The sequence below is a fragment of the Xenopus tropicalis genome, chromosome 2, assembly GCF_000004195.4.
Source record: "Xenopus tropicalis strain Nigerian chromosome 2, UCB_Xtro_10.0, whole genome shotgun sequence".
Classification (NCBI taxonomy): domain Eukaryota; kingdom Metazoa; phylum Chordata; class Amphibia; order Anura; family Pipidae; genus Xenopus; species Xenopus tropicalis.
This window is the reverse complement of record NC_030678.2, coordinates 179407775-179424763: the sequence shown is the minus strand read 5'-3', so window position 1 is coordinate 179424763 and position 16989 is coordinate 179407775. Positions and strand designations below refer to the sequence as shown.

Here is a 16989-nt window from a genome sequence, read left to right as displayed (position 1 = left end):
CAGTAGAACATGGGTCACACTGGTCCCTCTCACCCAGAATGGGGCTTGGCTAAGGGGCAGAGGGTGAGGGTTCCTTTCTGTTTTACAGATAAAGACAGACGGCGCTAGAGGTTCTTGCAATGGAAATACTTTTTTCATTGTGCAAAGCATTTGGGTGAAATTAAATTAGATTCTAGGGGAGTTTTGTTTGTGGGGGGCACCTTTTTGTGCTTTGGGACAACCAATAAACCATTTCCCTTACTTTCCAGCTTTGTTCAATGTGTTAAATTTAGAAGTTTGGCAGAGTATACTGCCTGCTACACACAGGCCCGACATTGTTACAGAACCTCCTATCCGCTCGGCGGAAAAAGCTCCCATTTTCCCAGTTTGTTATAAACATGTCTGTGATTTTTTACTTTACTTCTGGTTGACAGGTAATGGTATCTACTACTGCACTAAAATATTACCTAAAAGTACCGTCTATAGTTTATATATTCCCACTAGCTTACAGACACAGACACAACTAGTAATTAGTATGAACAGGTAATATCGGGGTGCTTTGTATCCCACATTAACATGAATAACCCGTATATTTATAGTGTAAATGTAATGAATCCAGAATACTATGTAATGTAACGTTACATGCCTGACATGGGGAATAGTCACACTTGTGTTATATAATCCCAACAACTTCACGTTCCATCTGATTAGTAGTTACATGAAAAAACTCCAAATGCAGAAGACAGGAAAACGTTTTTAATAAAGAAAAACAATGGCGCTAATCATAAACATTTAGAAACAAGGAGGAGGAGGAGGGTTGTCCCTGAAAGTGAGCAGGGTGTCCTTTATCTCCTGCAGCTTCTGCCTCATTTCATTGACCTCCTGTATGAGCCCAAATAGCAACTCAGTGCGCTGGTCTTGCTCCCAGGTTGGGGCAGAATCACGGAGACTACAGGCACTATATTTTTGTTTCTTCTGGGGAAATTCAACATCCAGATCCTCTTGGGGACGTTTGGCTGGGAATGAAAGAATTTCAGTTTAATACAGACCTTGCATTTGTACAGAGCAGATGTGTCATGTAACTACAAAAAAACATTGTCTATAAGCATGGCAGGTATGGGGCAGGGCATATATAAGCATAGCAGGTATGGGGCAGGGCATCTATAAGCATGGCAGGTATGGGGCGGGGCATCTATAAGCATGGCAGGTATGGGGCAGGGTATCTATAAGCATGGCAGGTATGGGGCGGGGCATCTATCAGCATGGCAGGTATGGGGCAGGGCATCTATAAGCATGGCAGGTATGGGGCAGGGCATCTATAAGCATGGCAGGTATGGGGCAGGGCATCTATAAGCATGGCAGGTATGGGGCAGGGCATATATAAGCATAGCAGGTATGGGGCAGGGCATCTATAAGCATGGCAGGTATGGGGCAGGGCATCTATAAGCATGGCAGGTATGGGGCGGGGCATCTATCAGCATGGCAGGTATGGGGCAGGGCATCTATAAGCATGGCAGGTATGGGGCAGGGCATCTATAAGCATGGCAGGTATGGGGCAGGGCATCTATAAGCATGGCAGGTATGGGGCGGGGCATCTATAAGCATGGCAGGTATGGGGCAGGGCATCTATAAGGATGGCAGGTATGGGGCAGGGCATCTATAAGCATGGCAGGTATGGGGCAGGGCATCTATAAGCATGGCAGGTATGGGGCAGGGCATCTATAAGGAAGGCAGGTATGGGGCAGGGCATCTATAAGCATGGCAGGTATGGGGCGGGGCATCTATAAGCATGGCAGGTATGGGGCAGGGCATCTATAAGGAAGGCAGGTATGAGGCAGGACATCTATAAGCATGGCAGGTATGGGGCAGGGCATCTATAAGGAAGGCAGATATGGGGCAGGGCATCTATAAGCATGGCAGGTATGGGGCAGGGTATCTATAAGGAAGGCAGGTATGAGGCAGGACATCTATAAGCATGGCAGGTATGGGGCAGGGCATCTATAAGGAAGGCAGATATGGGGCAGGGCATCTATAAGCATGGCAGGTATGGGGCAGGGTATCTATAAGGAAGGCAGATATGGGGCAGGGCATCTATAAGCATGGCAGGTATGGGGCAGGACATCTATAAGGATGGCAGGTATGGGGCGGGGCATCTATAAGGAAGGCAGATATGGGGCAGGGCATCTATAAGCATGGCAGGTATGGGGCAGGACATCTATAAGGATGGCAGGTATGGGGCGGGGCATCTATAAGGAAGGCAGGTATGGGGCAGGACATCTATAAGGATGGCAGGTATGGGGCGGGGCATCTATAAGCATGGCAGGTATGGGGCAGGGCATCTATAAGGAAGGCAGGTATGGGGCAGGGCATCTATAAGCATGGCAGGTATGGGGCGGGGCATCTATAAGGAAGGCAGGTATGGGGCGGGGCATCTATAAGCATGGCAGGTATGGGGCAGGGTATCTATAAGGATGGCAGGTATGAGGCAGGACATCTATAAGGATGGCAGGTATGGGGCGGGGCATCTATAAGCATGGCAGGTATGGGGCAGGGCATCTATAAGGAAGGCAGGTATGAGGCAGGACATCTATAAGCATGGCAGGTATGGGGCGGGGCATCTATAAGCATGGCAGGTATGGGGCAGGGTATCTATAAGGAAGGCAGGTATGAGGCAGGACATCTATAAGGATGGCAGGTATGGGGCGGGGCATCTATAAGGAAGGCAGGTATGGGGCAGGGCATCTATAAGCATGGCAGGTATGGGGCAGGGCATCTATAAGCATGGCAGGTATGGGGCGGGGCATCTATAAGCATGGCAGGTATGGGGCAGGGCATCTATAAGCATGGCAGGTATGGGGCGGGGCATCTATAAGCATGGCAGGTATGGGGCAGGGCATCTATAAGCATGGCAGGTATGGGGCAGGGCATCTATAAGCATGGCAGGTATAGGGCGGGGCATCTATAAGCATGGCAGGTATGGGGCAGGGCATCTATAAGGAAGGCAGGTATGGGGCGGGGCATCTATAAGGAAGGCAGGTATGAGGCAGGGCATCTATAAGCATGGCAGGTATGGGGCAGGACATCTATAAGGATGGCAGGTATGGGGCGGGGCATCTATAAGCATGGCAGGTATGGGGCAGGGCATCTATAAGGAAGGCAGGTATGGGGCAGGGCATCTATAAGGATGGCAGGTATGGGGCGGGGCATCTATAAGGATGGCAGGTATGGGGCAGGGCATCTATAAGGAAGGCAGGTATGAGGCAGGGCATCTATAAGGATGGCAGGTATGGGGCAGGGCATCTATAAGGATGGCAGGTATGGGGCGGGGCATCTATAAGCATGGCAGGTATGGGGCAGGGCATCTATAAGGAAGGCAGGTATGGGCGGGGCATCTATTAAGCATGGCAGGTATGGGGCCGGGGCAGTCTATAAGGATGGCTAGGTATGGGGCAGGGCATCTATAACATGGCAGGTATGGGGCGGAGGCAAATCTATAGCATGGCAGGTATGGGGCGGGGCATCTATTAAGGATGGCAGGTATGAGGGCAGGGGCATCTATAGGGAGGCAGGTATGAGGCAGGGCATCTATAAGGATGGCAGGTATGGGGCGGATTAGGCATCCTATAAGCAATTGGGCAAGGTATGGGGCAGGGCATCTTATAAGGGAAGGGAGGTATGAGGCAGGGCATCTATAATCGGATGCAGGATATGGGGCGGAGGCATCTATAGGATGGCAGGTATAGGGGCAGGGCATCTATAAGGACAGGCCAGGTATGGGGGAGGGCATGCTATAAGGATGGCAGAGTATGGGGGAGAGGCATCTATAAGCATGGCAGGTATGGGGCGGGGCCATCTATATAAGCATGGCAGGTATGGGGCAGGTGCATCTATAAAGCATGCGCAGGTATGGCGGGCATCTATAAGCATGGCAGGTATGGGGGCAGGGCATCTATAAGCATGGCAGGTATGGGGCAGGGCATCTATAAGCATGGCAGGTATGGGGCGGGGGCATCTATAAGAATGGCAGGTATGGGGCAGGCAATCTATAAGCATGGCAGGTATGGGGCGGGGCACTATAAGCATGGCAGGTATGGGGCAGGGCCTCTATAAGCATGGCAGGTATGGGGCGGGGCATCTATAAGCATGGCAGGTATGGGGCAGGGCATCTATAAGCATGGCAGGTATGGGGCGGGGCATCTATAAGCATGGCAGGTATGGGGCAGGGCATCTATAAGCATGGCAGGTATGGGGCGGGGGCATCTATAAGCATGGCAGGTATGGGGCAGGGCATCTATAAGGAAGGCAGGTATGAGGCAGGACATCTATAAGCATGGCAGGTATGGGGCGGGGCATCTATAAGCATGGCAGGTATGGGGCAGGGCATCTATAAGGAAGGCAGGTATGGGGCGGGGCATCTATAAGGAAGGCAGGTATGAGGCAGGGCATCTATAAGCATGGCAGGTATGGGGCAGGACATCTATAAGGATGGCAGGTATGGGGCGGGGCATCTATAAGCATGGCAGGTATGGGGCAGGGCATCTATAAGGATGGCAGGTATGGGGCAGGGCATCTATAAGGAAGGCAGGTATGAGGCAGGGCATCTATAAGGATGGCAGGTATGGGGCAGGGCATCTATAAGGAAGGCAGGTATGGGGCAGGGCATCTATAAGGATGGCAGGTATGGGGCGGGGCATCTATAAGGATGGCAGGTATGGGGCAGGGCATCTATAAGGATGGCAGGTATGGGGCAGGGCATCTATAAGGAAGGCAGGTATGGGGCAGGGCATCTATAAGGATGGCAGGTATGGGGCAGGGCATCTATAAGGAAGGCAGGTATGAGGCAGGGCATCTATAAGGATGGCAGGTATGGGGCGGGGCATCTATAAGCATGGCAGGTATGGGGCAGGGCATCTATAAGGAAGGCAGGTATGGGGCAGGGCATCTATAAGGATGGCAGGTATGGGGCGGGGCATCTATAAGGATGGCAGGTATGGGGCAGGGCATCTATAAGGAAGGCAGGTATGGGGCAGGGCATCTATAAGGATGGCAGGTATGGGGCAGGGCATCTATAAGGAAGGCAGGTATGGGGCAGGGCATCTATAAGGATGGCAGGTATGGGGCAGGGCATCTGTAAGCATGGCAGGTATGGGGCGGGGCATCTATAAGCATGGCAGGTATGGGGCGGGGCATCTATAAGCATGGCAGGTATGGGGCAGGGCATCTATAAGCATGGCAGGTATGGGGCAGGGCATCTATAAGAATGGCAGGTATGGGGCAGGGCATCTATAAGCATGGCAGGTATGGGGCGGGGCATCTATAAGCATGGCAGGTATGGGGCAGGGCATCTATAAGCATGGCAGGTATGGGGCAGGGCATCTATAAGCATGGCAGGTATGGGGCGGGGCATCTATAAGAATGGCAGGTATGGGGCAGGGCATCTATAAGCATGGCAGGTATGGGGCGGGGCATCTATAAGCATGGCAGGTATGGGGCGGGGCATCTATAAGGATGGCAGGTATGGGGCAGGGCATCTATAAGGAAGGCAGGTATAGGGCGGGGCATCTATAAGCATGGCAGGTATGGGGAGGGGCATCTATAAGGATGGCAGGTATGGGGCAGGGCATCTATAAGGATGGCAGGTATGGGGCGGGGCATCTAGAAGGATGGCAGGTATGGGGCGGGGCATCTATAAGGATGGCAGGTATGGGGCAGGGCCTCTATAAGGATGGCAGGTATGGGGCGGAGCATCTATAAGCATGGCAGGTATGGGGCGGGGCATCTATAAGCATGGCAGGTATGAGGCAGGGCATCTATAAGGATGGCATGTAACAAGCTGCTTCACCCTAAGCAAATTTCTGTGGTACATATGGTAACGCACCAACAATGCATAGAAAAAGGAAATAGAGACTGGACTGAAGCAAATTTCCTTCCTGACGAAGGGAGGGAGGGCCCCCCGAAACGCTGATTTTGTGTGGTACACTAGCAGAATAAATGAGTATAGCTCCCCAGCCAAAATTCGCTTAACTGCAGTCTATTTCCTTTTTCTATGCATTGCATAAAAAAGGGTATTGACTAGTATGGGGGGGCAGTAACAGTGAGTATGGGGGGCAGTAACAGTGAGTATGGGGGGCAGTAACAGTGAGTATGGGGGGCAGTAACAGTGAGTATGGGGGGGCAGTAACAGTGAGTATGGGGGGCAGTAACAGTGAGTATGGGGGGCAGTAACAGTGAGTATGGGGGCAGTAACAGTGAGTATGGGGGGCAGTAACAGTGAGTATGGGGGCAGTAACAGTGAGTATGGGGGGCAGTAACAGTGAGTATGGGGGGCAGTAACAGTGAGTATGGGGGCAGTAACAGTGAGTATGGGGGGCAGTAACAGTGAGTATGGGGGGGCAGTAACAGTGAGTATGGGGGGGCAGTAAAAGTGAGTGTGGGGGGCAGTTACAGTGAGTATGGGGGGCAGTTACAGTGAGTATGGGGGGCAGTAACAGTGAGTATGGGGGCAGTAACAGTGAGTATGGGGGGGCAGTAACAGTGAGTATGGGGGGCAGTAACAGTGAGTATGGGGGGGCAGTAACAGTGAGTATGGGGGGCAGTAACAGTGAGTATGGGGGGGCAGTAACAGTGAGTATGGGGGGGCAGTGACAGTGAGTATGGGGGGGCAGTAACAGTGAGTATGGGGGGGCAGTAACAGTGAGTATGGGGGGCAGTAACAGTGAGTATGGGGGGGCAGTAACAGTGAGTATGGGGGGCAGTGACAGTGAGTATGGGGGGGTGTGACATAACAAACTGTATAAGTTGGATGAAACTATTAGATATTTCTGTTTATGCTGAAATGTACCCCCTGCCCCCCCCCTACCTGTTGTAGCAAATGCATTGTGTAGGTTAATCTCATCTAGGTGTGTATTGTGTGTAGCCAGCTGGCTCTGTCTGGCCCTCCCCATGTAATTGCCCCTATTGTGAGGGCACACAAAGCCAGACCCCATAGTGACACAATACACATAGTTACCCCTTGTGAGAGCAGTGCTCTGTCTAGTAAATGCAATAGACTGAACTGGGCATGCTCCCTAGGTGGCTTCCCATAGGCCCAGTGGGATTAGCTATGATTGGCCCCTCTGGAAGCTGCCTTAGGGTTGGCAGAAGGAGCCAAATCCTGTTTTGGTTTTACGACAGGGGCTGCTCCCTTTCTGGCTACAAAGGTGGCTGCCAAGAGTTCCAAGGAGCCTTTTGTCTGGGGTGTAACCTTAGCTACGGCAGGACCCCCTCCCCTGTGTTCCCTGGAATCTACCTTAGCTGGGGCAAGAAGATTCCCCCCAACTGTGTGTATTTCCCTACTCCCTAAGGAACAAGAGTGCAGGCTGGCTACCACCTACTGGCTTATGGGAACCTGCTGATGGCTACTTGCCATTTCTCCAATAAACGCCTCATCCTGTGATACCAACTGTTTGCTCTTTGGGTCCTGCCCTATGTCTGGGAACTCACGGCCCTGAGGTTGTGACATAATTTGGTGGCAGCGGTGGGATAGGATCCCAGGACCCAAAAGGCACCATGAGCACCCCACCTGGATTCTACGCTGACCCATTGGATCTCTTCGCTCGCATGGATTACTCCTGGACTCCAGAGATCCCTACTGATCCCAGAGAGAGGACCCTGTTCTGGCTGAGATGTGAGTCACTGGGACTATCTGGGGATGAGGGTCTGGCATATGGAGTAGGGCAGTTAGTGGCAGAAGAGGCAGACCTGGAGGATGGGTACTATGTTCTGCAGCGCACCATGCACCAACCAGGTGGGAGATATTGGCACAGTCCCTATACAGTGCTCCCGCTTCCCTGTAGCTTGGCGGAATGGCACGGCCAATGGCAGAGGCTGAGGCCTCCCCAAGTGAAAACCCTGTTTGTTTAGAGTTCAGTGGTTGTGTTACCCCTGTGCTGGCAGAACCGGAGAGTGGGTGCTGCCACTTTAAAGGCTTGGCAGAGGCTGAGGCCTCCCCAAGCCAAGTCCCTAATTGTGTGGAGCCTGGAGTTGCTCAGTTTGAAAAAAGCTCCAAGGAGGGAAGAGATGAGGATTCCCCACTACCTGAGTTGTTGCTGGCTGGAGAGGAACAGGACCAAGAGGAAAGCATTGCTCAGGATTCCCCAATGTCTATCAGAGCAGTCAGTTCTGGGAATGGAGTAAGGGGCACCCCAAAAGCACAACGTGTAACCAGGGCAGTTGTTCCGGAAACCCCCTCTGGCAGACAACAAGGCCAGAGAATTACCCCACAGAGAAATAAAACCCTGGTGAGTCCCCGTGCTGTCCCTACAATATCTCCCAGATGGAGGGGTCCCCCATTGTGTAATGTTACAGGGACCGGGGCCTTGAGAGAGGTTGGGTGGAACTTAGAATTAAAGAAAAGACAGGGGGGTAAACATTTGTCTAATACTCTTTGGGGTCCACTGGTCATTGGGGTCACTTGAAGATGAGTCACCTTGGCCTGACTGCTTGGGGGGGGAATACAGACTGTACCACCTGGGATTGTTCCCTTCTCCCTGGAAGGCCCCTTTATTGTCCTGGAGGCCAGAACTGTGACATTACAGGGTCGCCCATATGGAGGAGAGAGGGTTAATGATGGCCGCCCTGAAATATCCCTCTTAGATCCTGTGGGTTCTGTTTACACCTCATCTTGTTATTCCTGTTTTGCCAATCTGCCCCCCCCAAGGAACTAAAGACTTTTGCTTTATGGGAATTGGCTAGTGAGGCTGCTGGGAACCTGTGTAGGCCCCCAGCAGGCTCACTATTTGGGAAGGGGGAGAAATGTGACATAACAAACTGTATAAGTTGGATGAAACTATTAGATATTTCTGTTTATGCTGAAATGTACCCCCTGCCCCCCCCCTACCTGTTGTAGCAAATGCATTGTGTAGGTTAATCTCATCTAGGTGTGTATTGTGTGTAGCCAGCCGGCTCTGTCTGGCCCTCCCCATGTAATTGCCCCTATTGTGAGGGCACACAAAGCCAGACCCCATAGTGACACAATACACATAGTTACCCCTTGTGAGAGCAGTGCTCTGTCTAGTAAATGCAATAGACTGAACTGGGCATGCTCCCTAGGTGGCTTCCCATAGGCCCAGTGGGATTAGCTATGATTGGCCCCTCTGGAAGCTGCCTTAGGGTTGGCAGAAGGAGCCAAATCCTGTTTTGGTTTTACGACAGGGGCTGTTCCCTTTCTGGCTACAAAGGTGGCTGCCAAGAGTTCCAAGGAGCCTTTTGTCTGGGGTGTAACCTTAGCTACGGCAGGACCCCCTCCCCTGTGTTCCCTGGAATCTACCTTAGCTGCGGCAAGAAGATTCCCCCCAACTGTGTGTATTTCCCTATTCCCTAAGGAACAAGAGTGCAGGCTGGCTACCACCTACTGGCTTATGGGAACCTGCTGATGGCTACTTGCCATTTCTCCAATAAACGCCTCATCCTGTGATACCAACTGTTTGCTCTTTGGGTCCTGCCCTATGTCTGGGAACTCACGGCCCTGAGGTTGTGACAGGGGGCAGTAACAGTGAGTATGGGGGGCAGTTACAGTGAGTATGGGGGGCAGTTACAGTGAGTATGGGGGGCAGTAACAGTGAGTATGGGGGGCAGTAACAGTGAGTATGGGGGGCAGTAACAGTGAGTATGGGGGCAGTAACAGTGAGTATGGGGGGCAGTAACAGTGAGTATGGGGGGGCAGTAACAGTGAGTATGGGGGGCAGTAACAGTGTGTATGGGGGGCAGTTACAGTGAGTATGGGGGGCAGTGACAGTGAGTATGGGGGCAGTGACAGTGAGTATGGGGGGCAGTGACAGTGAGTATGGGGGGCAGTAACAGTGAGTATGGGGGCAGTTACAGTGAGTATGGGGGGCAGTAACAGTGAGTATGGGGGGGCAGTTACAGTGAGTATGGGGGGGCAGTTACAGTGAGTATGGGGGGGCAGTGACAGTGAGTATGGGGGGCAGTAACAGTGAGTATGGGGGGCAGTAACAGTGAGTATGGGGGGCAGTAACAGTGAGTATGGGGGGGCAGTAACAGTGAGTATGGGGGGCAGTAACAGTGAGTATGGGGGGCAGTAACAGTGAGTATGGGGGCAGTAACAGTGAGTATGGGGGGGCAGTAACAGTGAGTAGGGGGGGCAGTAACAGTGAGTATGGGGGGGCAGTAACAGTGAGTATGGGGGCAGTAACAGTGAGTATGGGGGGGCAGTAACAGTGAGTATGGGGGGCAGTAACAGTGAGTATGGGGGGCAGTTTTGGGCTCCAGTCCTTAAGAAGGATATTAATGAGCTGGAGAGAGTGCAGAGACGTGCAACTAAACTGGTTAAGGGGATGGAAGGGTTAAACTATGAGGTGAGACTGTCAGGGTTGGGGTTGTTTTCTCTGGAAAAGAGGCGCTTGCGAGGGGACATGATTACTCTGTACAAGTACATTAGAGGGGATTATAGGCAGTTGGGGGGGATCTTTTTTCCCATAAAAACAATCAACGCACCAGAGGCCCCCCCTATAGATTAGAGGAACGGAGCTTCCATTTGAAGATTAAAATCACTAAAGGTAACTAATTACTCTCCATAACACTGAGCATTGATACCCCAGGGAGTTACTAGAGGTAGAAGAGAATGAAGGGTTTGTGTGGGTCAGACCCACAGGGGGAGATTATTAATGGAAAGTTGAATCTTACCTTTAATTTTAAAACAATTGTAGTTACTATGGGTTCCCACAGACACAAGTGTAATATTATTATATCCACTTTCTGTTATAGCCTCAGTGACCTTGAATGTCTCATAGGGAGGGATAAGCACTTCCTTCTCATCGGGGATGAAGGATAAGTCACTAATGCTGGCCCCGTGGCAGGTTGTGATGGTAAAGTTGGTGCCAGGGGCGCCAGTGTCAGGGTCTTTGGCAAACACAACTGCTTCATTTTCATCTGTTGATGAAGATGCAAATTGGCCAAAACGTACTTCCTTCCCTATCGTAGCGCTGAATGGAACCCTCGTTCCTCTGTAGACTCTGTAACATTTAACTGTTTCCTCAGCTTTCAGCATCTGAACGGCCCTGGTCAGGTAGTAATGTAGAGCCTTGTAATGGAATTTATTTAGAGAGTGGTCTCTGGACTGCCCAGCCTGGCGCACTGCCGTGTTGAATTCTGTGTAAATGCCTCCTACCTCCTTGGTGTAGGCCAGTGTTGCTATGGCATGCTTTTCAGTAAATTCCTTGGGAACATTTGTCTCTCCCTTTATATCTATCCATCTTTCAATGGCTTTATTCCAGACTTCATTAAACTTCACATGTTTCAACTCTGACTTCAATAAATTGGGGATCATGTCCTCTACATCCTTAGGGCAATTTTCATACTGATCATCATAGGAACTCCTGACCATATCCATATCCAACTTATCTGATACGACTGTCTTTATCTACAGAAATAGAATATAAGCAACAGCCTAATTCACTTGTCTGATAGAGCACAGCCTCAAAGCCATTATTGATGAAAATCTCTTTGGTAATAAAGTGCTGAGTTTAGAATTGAAATCTGTATATAACAAAACTCTGTAACAAGTACATACCTTTAGTACCATACTGTGTGCCCCGCTCTCTCCCCTCATTCCCTCCCTACATTCCATACTGTGTGCCCCTCTCTCTCCCCTCATTCCCTCCCTACATTCCATACTGTGTGCCCCGCTCTCTCCCCTCATTCCCTCCCTACATTCCATACTGTGTGCCCCTCTCTCTCCCCTCATTCCCTCCCTACATTCCATACTGTGTGCCCCGCTCTCTCCCCTCATTTCCTCCCTACATTCCATACTGTGTGCCCCGCTCTCTCCCCTCATTCCCTCCCTACATTCCATACTGTGTGCCCCGCTCTCTCCCCTCATTTCCTCCCTACATTCCATACTGTGTGCCCCGCTCTCACCCCTCATTTCCTCCCTACATTCCATACTGTGTGCCCCGCTCTCTCCCCTCATTCCCTCCCTACATTCCATACTGTGTGCCCCACTCTCTCCCCTCATTCCCTCCCTACATTCCCTACTGTGTGCCCCGCTCTCTCCCCTCATTCCCTCCCTACATTCCATACTGTGTGCCCCGCTCTCTCCCCTCATTCCCTCCCTACATTCCCTACTGTGTGCCCTGCTCTCTCCCCTCATTCCCTCCCTACATTCCATACTGTGTGCCCCGCTCTCTCCCCTCATTCCCTCCCTACATTCCCTACTGTGTGCCCCGCTCTCTCCCCTCATTCCCTCCCTACATTCCATACTGTGTGCCCCACTCTCTCCCCTCATTCCCTCCCTACATTCCATACTGTGTGCCCTGCTCTCTCCCCTCATTCCCTCCCTACATTCCATACTGTGTGCCCCGCTCTCTCCCCTCATTCCCTCCCTACATTCCATACTGTGTGCCCCACTCTCTCCCCTCATTCCCTCCCTACATTCCATACTGTGTGCCCTGCTCTCTCCCCTCATTCCCTCCCTACATTCCATACTGTGTGCCCCGCTCTCTCCCCTCATTCCCTCCCTACATTCCATACTGTGTGCCCTGCTCTCTCCCCTCATTCCCTCCCTACATTCCCTACTGTGTGCCCCGCTCTCTCCCCTCATTCCCTCCCTACATTCCATACTGTGTGCCCTGCTCTCTCCCCTCATTCCCTCCCTACATTCCCTACTGTGTGCCCCGCTCTCTCCCCTCATTTCCTCCCTACATTCCATACTGTGTGCCCCGCTCTCACCCCTCATTCCCTCCCTACATTCCATACTGTGTGCCCCACTCTCTCCCCTCATTTCCTCCCTACATTCCCTACTGTGTGCCCCGCTCTCTCCCCTCATTCCCTCCCTACATTCCATACTGTGTGCCCTGCTCTCTCCCCTCATTCCCTCCCTACATTCCATACTGTGTGCCCCGCTCTCTCCCCTCATTCCCTCCCTACATTCCATACTGTGTGCCCCGCTCTCTCCCCTCATTCCCTCCCTACATTCCCTACTGTGTGCCCCGCTCTCTCCCCTCATTCCCTCCCTACATTCCATACTGTGTGCCCCGCTCTCTCCCCTCATTCCTTCCCTACATTCCCTACTGTGTGCCCCGCTCTCTCCCCTCATTCCCTCCCTACATTCCCTACTGTGTGCCCTGCTCTCTCCCCTCATTCCCTACCTACATTCCCTACTGTGTGCCCCACTCTCTCCCCTCATTCCCTCCCTACATTCCATACTGTGTGCCCCACTCTCTCCCCTCATTCCCTCCCTACATTCCATACTGTGTGCCCCACTCTCTCCCCTCATTCCCTCCCTACATTCCATACTGTGTGCCCCGCTTGTGACATAACAAACTGTATAAGTTGGATGAAACTATTAGATATTTCTGTTTATGCTGAAATGTACCCCCTGCCCCCTCCTACCTGTTGTAGCAAATGCATTGTGTAGGTTAATCTCATCTAGGTGTGTATTGTGTGTAGCCAGCCGGCTCTGTCTGGCCCTCCCCATGTAATTGCCCCTATTGTGAGGGCACACAGAGCCAGACCCCATAGTGACACAATACACATAGTTACCCCTTGTGAGAGCAGTGCTCTGTCTAGTAAATGCAAAAGACTGAACTGGGCATGCTCACTAGGGGGCTTCCCATAGGCCCAGTGGGATTAGCTATGATTGGCCCCTCTGGAAGCTGCCTTTGGGTTGGCAGAAGGAGCCAAATCCTGTTTTGGTTTTACGACAGGGGCTGTTCCCTTTCTGGCTACAAAGGTGGCTGCCAAGAGTTCCAAGGAGCCTTTTGTCTGGGGTGTAACCTTAGCTACGGCAGGACCCCCTCCCCTGTGTTCCCCTGGAATCTACCTTAGCTGCGGCAAGAAGATTCCCCCCAACTGTGTGTATTTCCCTATTCCCTAAGGAACAAGAGTGCAGGCTGGCTACCACCTACTGGCTTATGGGAACCTGCTGATGGCTACTTGCCATTTCTCCAATAAACGCCTCATCCTGTGATACCAACTGTTTGCTCTTTGGGTCCTGCCCTATGTCTGGGAACTCACGGCCCTGAGGTTGTGACATAATTTGGTGGCAAGCAGTGGCATAGGATCCCAGGACCCAAAAGGCACCATGAGCACCCCACCTGGATTCTACGCTGACCCATTGGATCTCTTCGCTCGCATGGATTACTCCTGGACTCCAGAGATCCCTACTGATCCCAGAGAGAGGACCCTGTTCTGGCTGAGATGTGAGTCACTGGGACTATCTGGGGATGAGGGCTGGCATATGGAGTAGGGCAGTTAGTGGCAGGAGAGGCAGACCTGGAGGATGGGTACTATGTTCTGCAGCGCACCATGCACCAACCAGGTGGGAGATATTGGCACAGTCCCTATACAGTGCTCCCGCTTCCCTGTAGCTTGGCGGAATGGCACGGCCAATGGGAGAGGCTGAATTTCTGTGACTATAGCACCTTTGTGGGTAACCCAGAGGGGGAATTCCATACCCTCTATGCACAGCGCTTCTTTTATATAGGAATGAATGATACAGAGGAACGGAGGGACTGGCTTGCTGACCTGGTGTATCAGGAACTGGAATTGATAAAAGAGTATGGGAGTATCCAGGAATTGGAAAACCAACGCAAGGAAGCACTGAGGGTATGTGCACCATCTTTTTGTGGTTTTCAGCAGGCACAGCCATGTCTTGGTACTGTAGGTCCAAAAGACTTTCACTTACCCCCCAGTACAGTCAGTGCCGGGGTGGGGGAGGAACAAGAAGCTTCCCAAACAACTTTATTATGGTCCCCAAGGGAAATCCCTGTTTGTGAGGAGTTCAGTGGTTGTGTTACCCCTGGGCTGGCAGAACCGGAGAGTGGGTGCTGCCACTTTAAAGGCTTGGCAGAGGCTGAGGCCTCCCCAAGTGAAATCCCTGTTTGTGAGGAGTCCAGTGGTTGTGTTACCCCTGTGCTGGCAGAACCGGAGAGTGGGTGCTGTCACTTTAAAGGCTTGGCAGAGGCCGAGGCCTCCCCAAGTGAAATCCCTGTTTATGAGGAGTCCAGTGGTTGTGTTGCCCCTGGGCTGGCAGAACCGGAGAGTGGGTGCTGCCACTTTAAAGGCTTGGCAGAGGCTGAGGCCTCCCCAAGTGAAATCCCTAATTGTGTGGAGCCTGGAGCTGCTCAGTTTGAAAAAAGCTCCAAGGAGGGAAGAGATGAGGATTCCCCACTACCTGAGTTGTTGCTGGCTGGAGAGGACCAGGAACAGGACCAAGAGGAAAGCATTGCTCAGGATTCCCCAATGTCTATCAGAGCAGTCAGTTCTGGGAATGGAGTAAGGGGCACCCCAAAAGCACAACGTGTAACCAGGGCAGTTGTTCCGGAAACCCCCTCTGGCAGACAACAAGGCCAGAGAATTACCCCACAGAGAAATAAAACCCTGGTGAGTCCCCGTGCTGTCCCTACAATATCTCCCAGATGGAGGGGTCCCCCATTGTGTAATGTTACAGGGACCGGGGCCTTGAGAGAGGTTGGGTGGAACTTAGAATTAAAGAAAAGACAGGGGGGTAAACATTTGTCTAATACTCTTTGGGGTCCACTGGTCATTGGGGTCACTTGAAGATGAGTCACCTTGGCCTGACTGCTTGGGGGGGGAATACAGACTGTACCACCTGGGATTGTTCCCTTCTCCCTGGAAGGCCCCTTTATTGTCCTGGAGGCCAGAACTGTGACATTACAGGGTCGCCCATATGGAGGAGAGAGGGTTAATGATGGCCGCCCTGAAATATCCCTCTTAGATCCTGTGGGTTCTGTTTACACCCCATCTTGTTATTCCTGTTTTGCCAATATGCACCCCCCCAAGGAACTAAAGACTTTTGCTAAGTGACTTTGGGAAACTGCACCAACTGCTGCCCCCTACTGTGTGTAAGGGGCCCAGCCACTAAGGGCTGTCTGGGAGGGGGAGAGAATACAGTAACTCTGGGACAGATACAAATTAGGACTCTAAAGTAACATTTTTCTTTCTTATTATGGATATTTTGCCTTATGGGAATTGGCTAGTGAGGCTGCTGGGAACCTGTGTAGGCCCCCAGCAGGCTCACTATTGGGAAGGGGGAGAAATGTGACATAACAAACTGTATAAGTTGGATGAAACTATAGATATTTCTGTTTATGCTGAAATGTACCCCCTGCCCCCCCTCCTACCTGTTGTAGCAAATGCATTGTGTAGGTTAATCTCATCTAGGTGTGTATTGTGTGTAGCCAGCCGGCTCTGTCTGGCCCTCCCCATGTAATTGCCCCTATTGTGAGGGCACACAGAGCCAGACCCCATAGTGACACAATACACATAGTTACCCCTTGTGAGAGCAGTGCTCTGTCTAGTAAATGCAAAAGACTGAACTGGGCATGCTCACTAGGGGGCTTCCCATAGGCCCAGTGGGATTAGCTATGATTGGCCCCTCTGGAAGCTGCCTTTGGGTTGGCAGAAGGAGCCAAATCCTGTTTTGGTTTTACGACAGGGGCTGCTCCCTTTCTGGCTACAAAGGTGGCTGCCAAGAGTTCCAAGGAGCCTTTTGTCTGGGGTGTAACCTTAGCTACGGCAGGACCCCCTCCCCTGTGTTCCCCTGGAATCTACCTTAGCTGCGGCAAGAAGATTCCCCCCAACTGTGTGTATTTCCCTATTCCCTAAGGAACAAGAGTGCAGGCTGGCTACCACCTACTGGCTTATGGGAACCTGCTGATGGCTACTTGCCATTTCTCCAATAAACGCCTCATCCTGTGATACCAACTGTTTGCTCTTTGGGTCCTGCCCTATGTCTGGGAACTCACGGCCCTGAGGTTGTGACACCGCTCTCTCCCCTCATTTCCTCCCTACATTCCATACTGTGTGCCCCGCTCTCTCCCCTCATTTCCTCCCTACATTCCATACTGTGTGCCCCGCTCTCTCCCCTCATTTCCTCCCTACATTCCATACTGTGTGCCCCCCTCTCTCCCCTCATTTCCTCCCTACATTCCATACTGTGTGCCCTGCTCTCTCCCCTCATTCCCTCCCTACATTCCATACTGTGTGCCC

At 51.9% G+C, this 16989-nt stretch overlaps 1 protein-coding gene and 1 pseudogene across 1 annotated transcript; one reads left to right on the top strand and one right to left on the bottom strand.

Moving 5' to 3' along the window:
* Positions 1–771: 771 nt before the first annotated feature.
* On the bottom strand, positions 772–11459 carry LOC116408630 (erythroblast NAD(P)(+)--arginine ADP-ribosyltransferase-like). Its single transcript, XM_031896271.1, has 2 exons — positions 10663–11459; positions 772–995 (listed from the first exon to the last, which is right to left on the bottom strand). The coding sequence occupies exons 1-2, from the start codon at positions 11366–11368 to the stop codon at positions 772–774; spliced, it is 930 nt and encodes a 309-aa protein (XP_031752131.1). The 5' UTR covers positions 11369–11459.
* A 2476-nt stretch (positions 11460–13935) lies between these two features.
* LOC116408938 lies at positions 13936–15973 on the top strand (annotated as a pseudogene).
* Positions 15974–16989: the final 1016 nt, after the last annotated feature.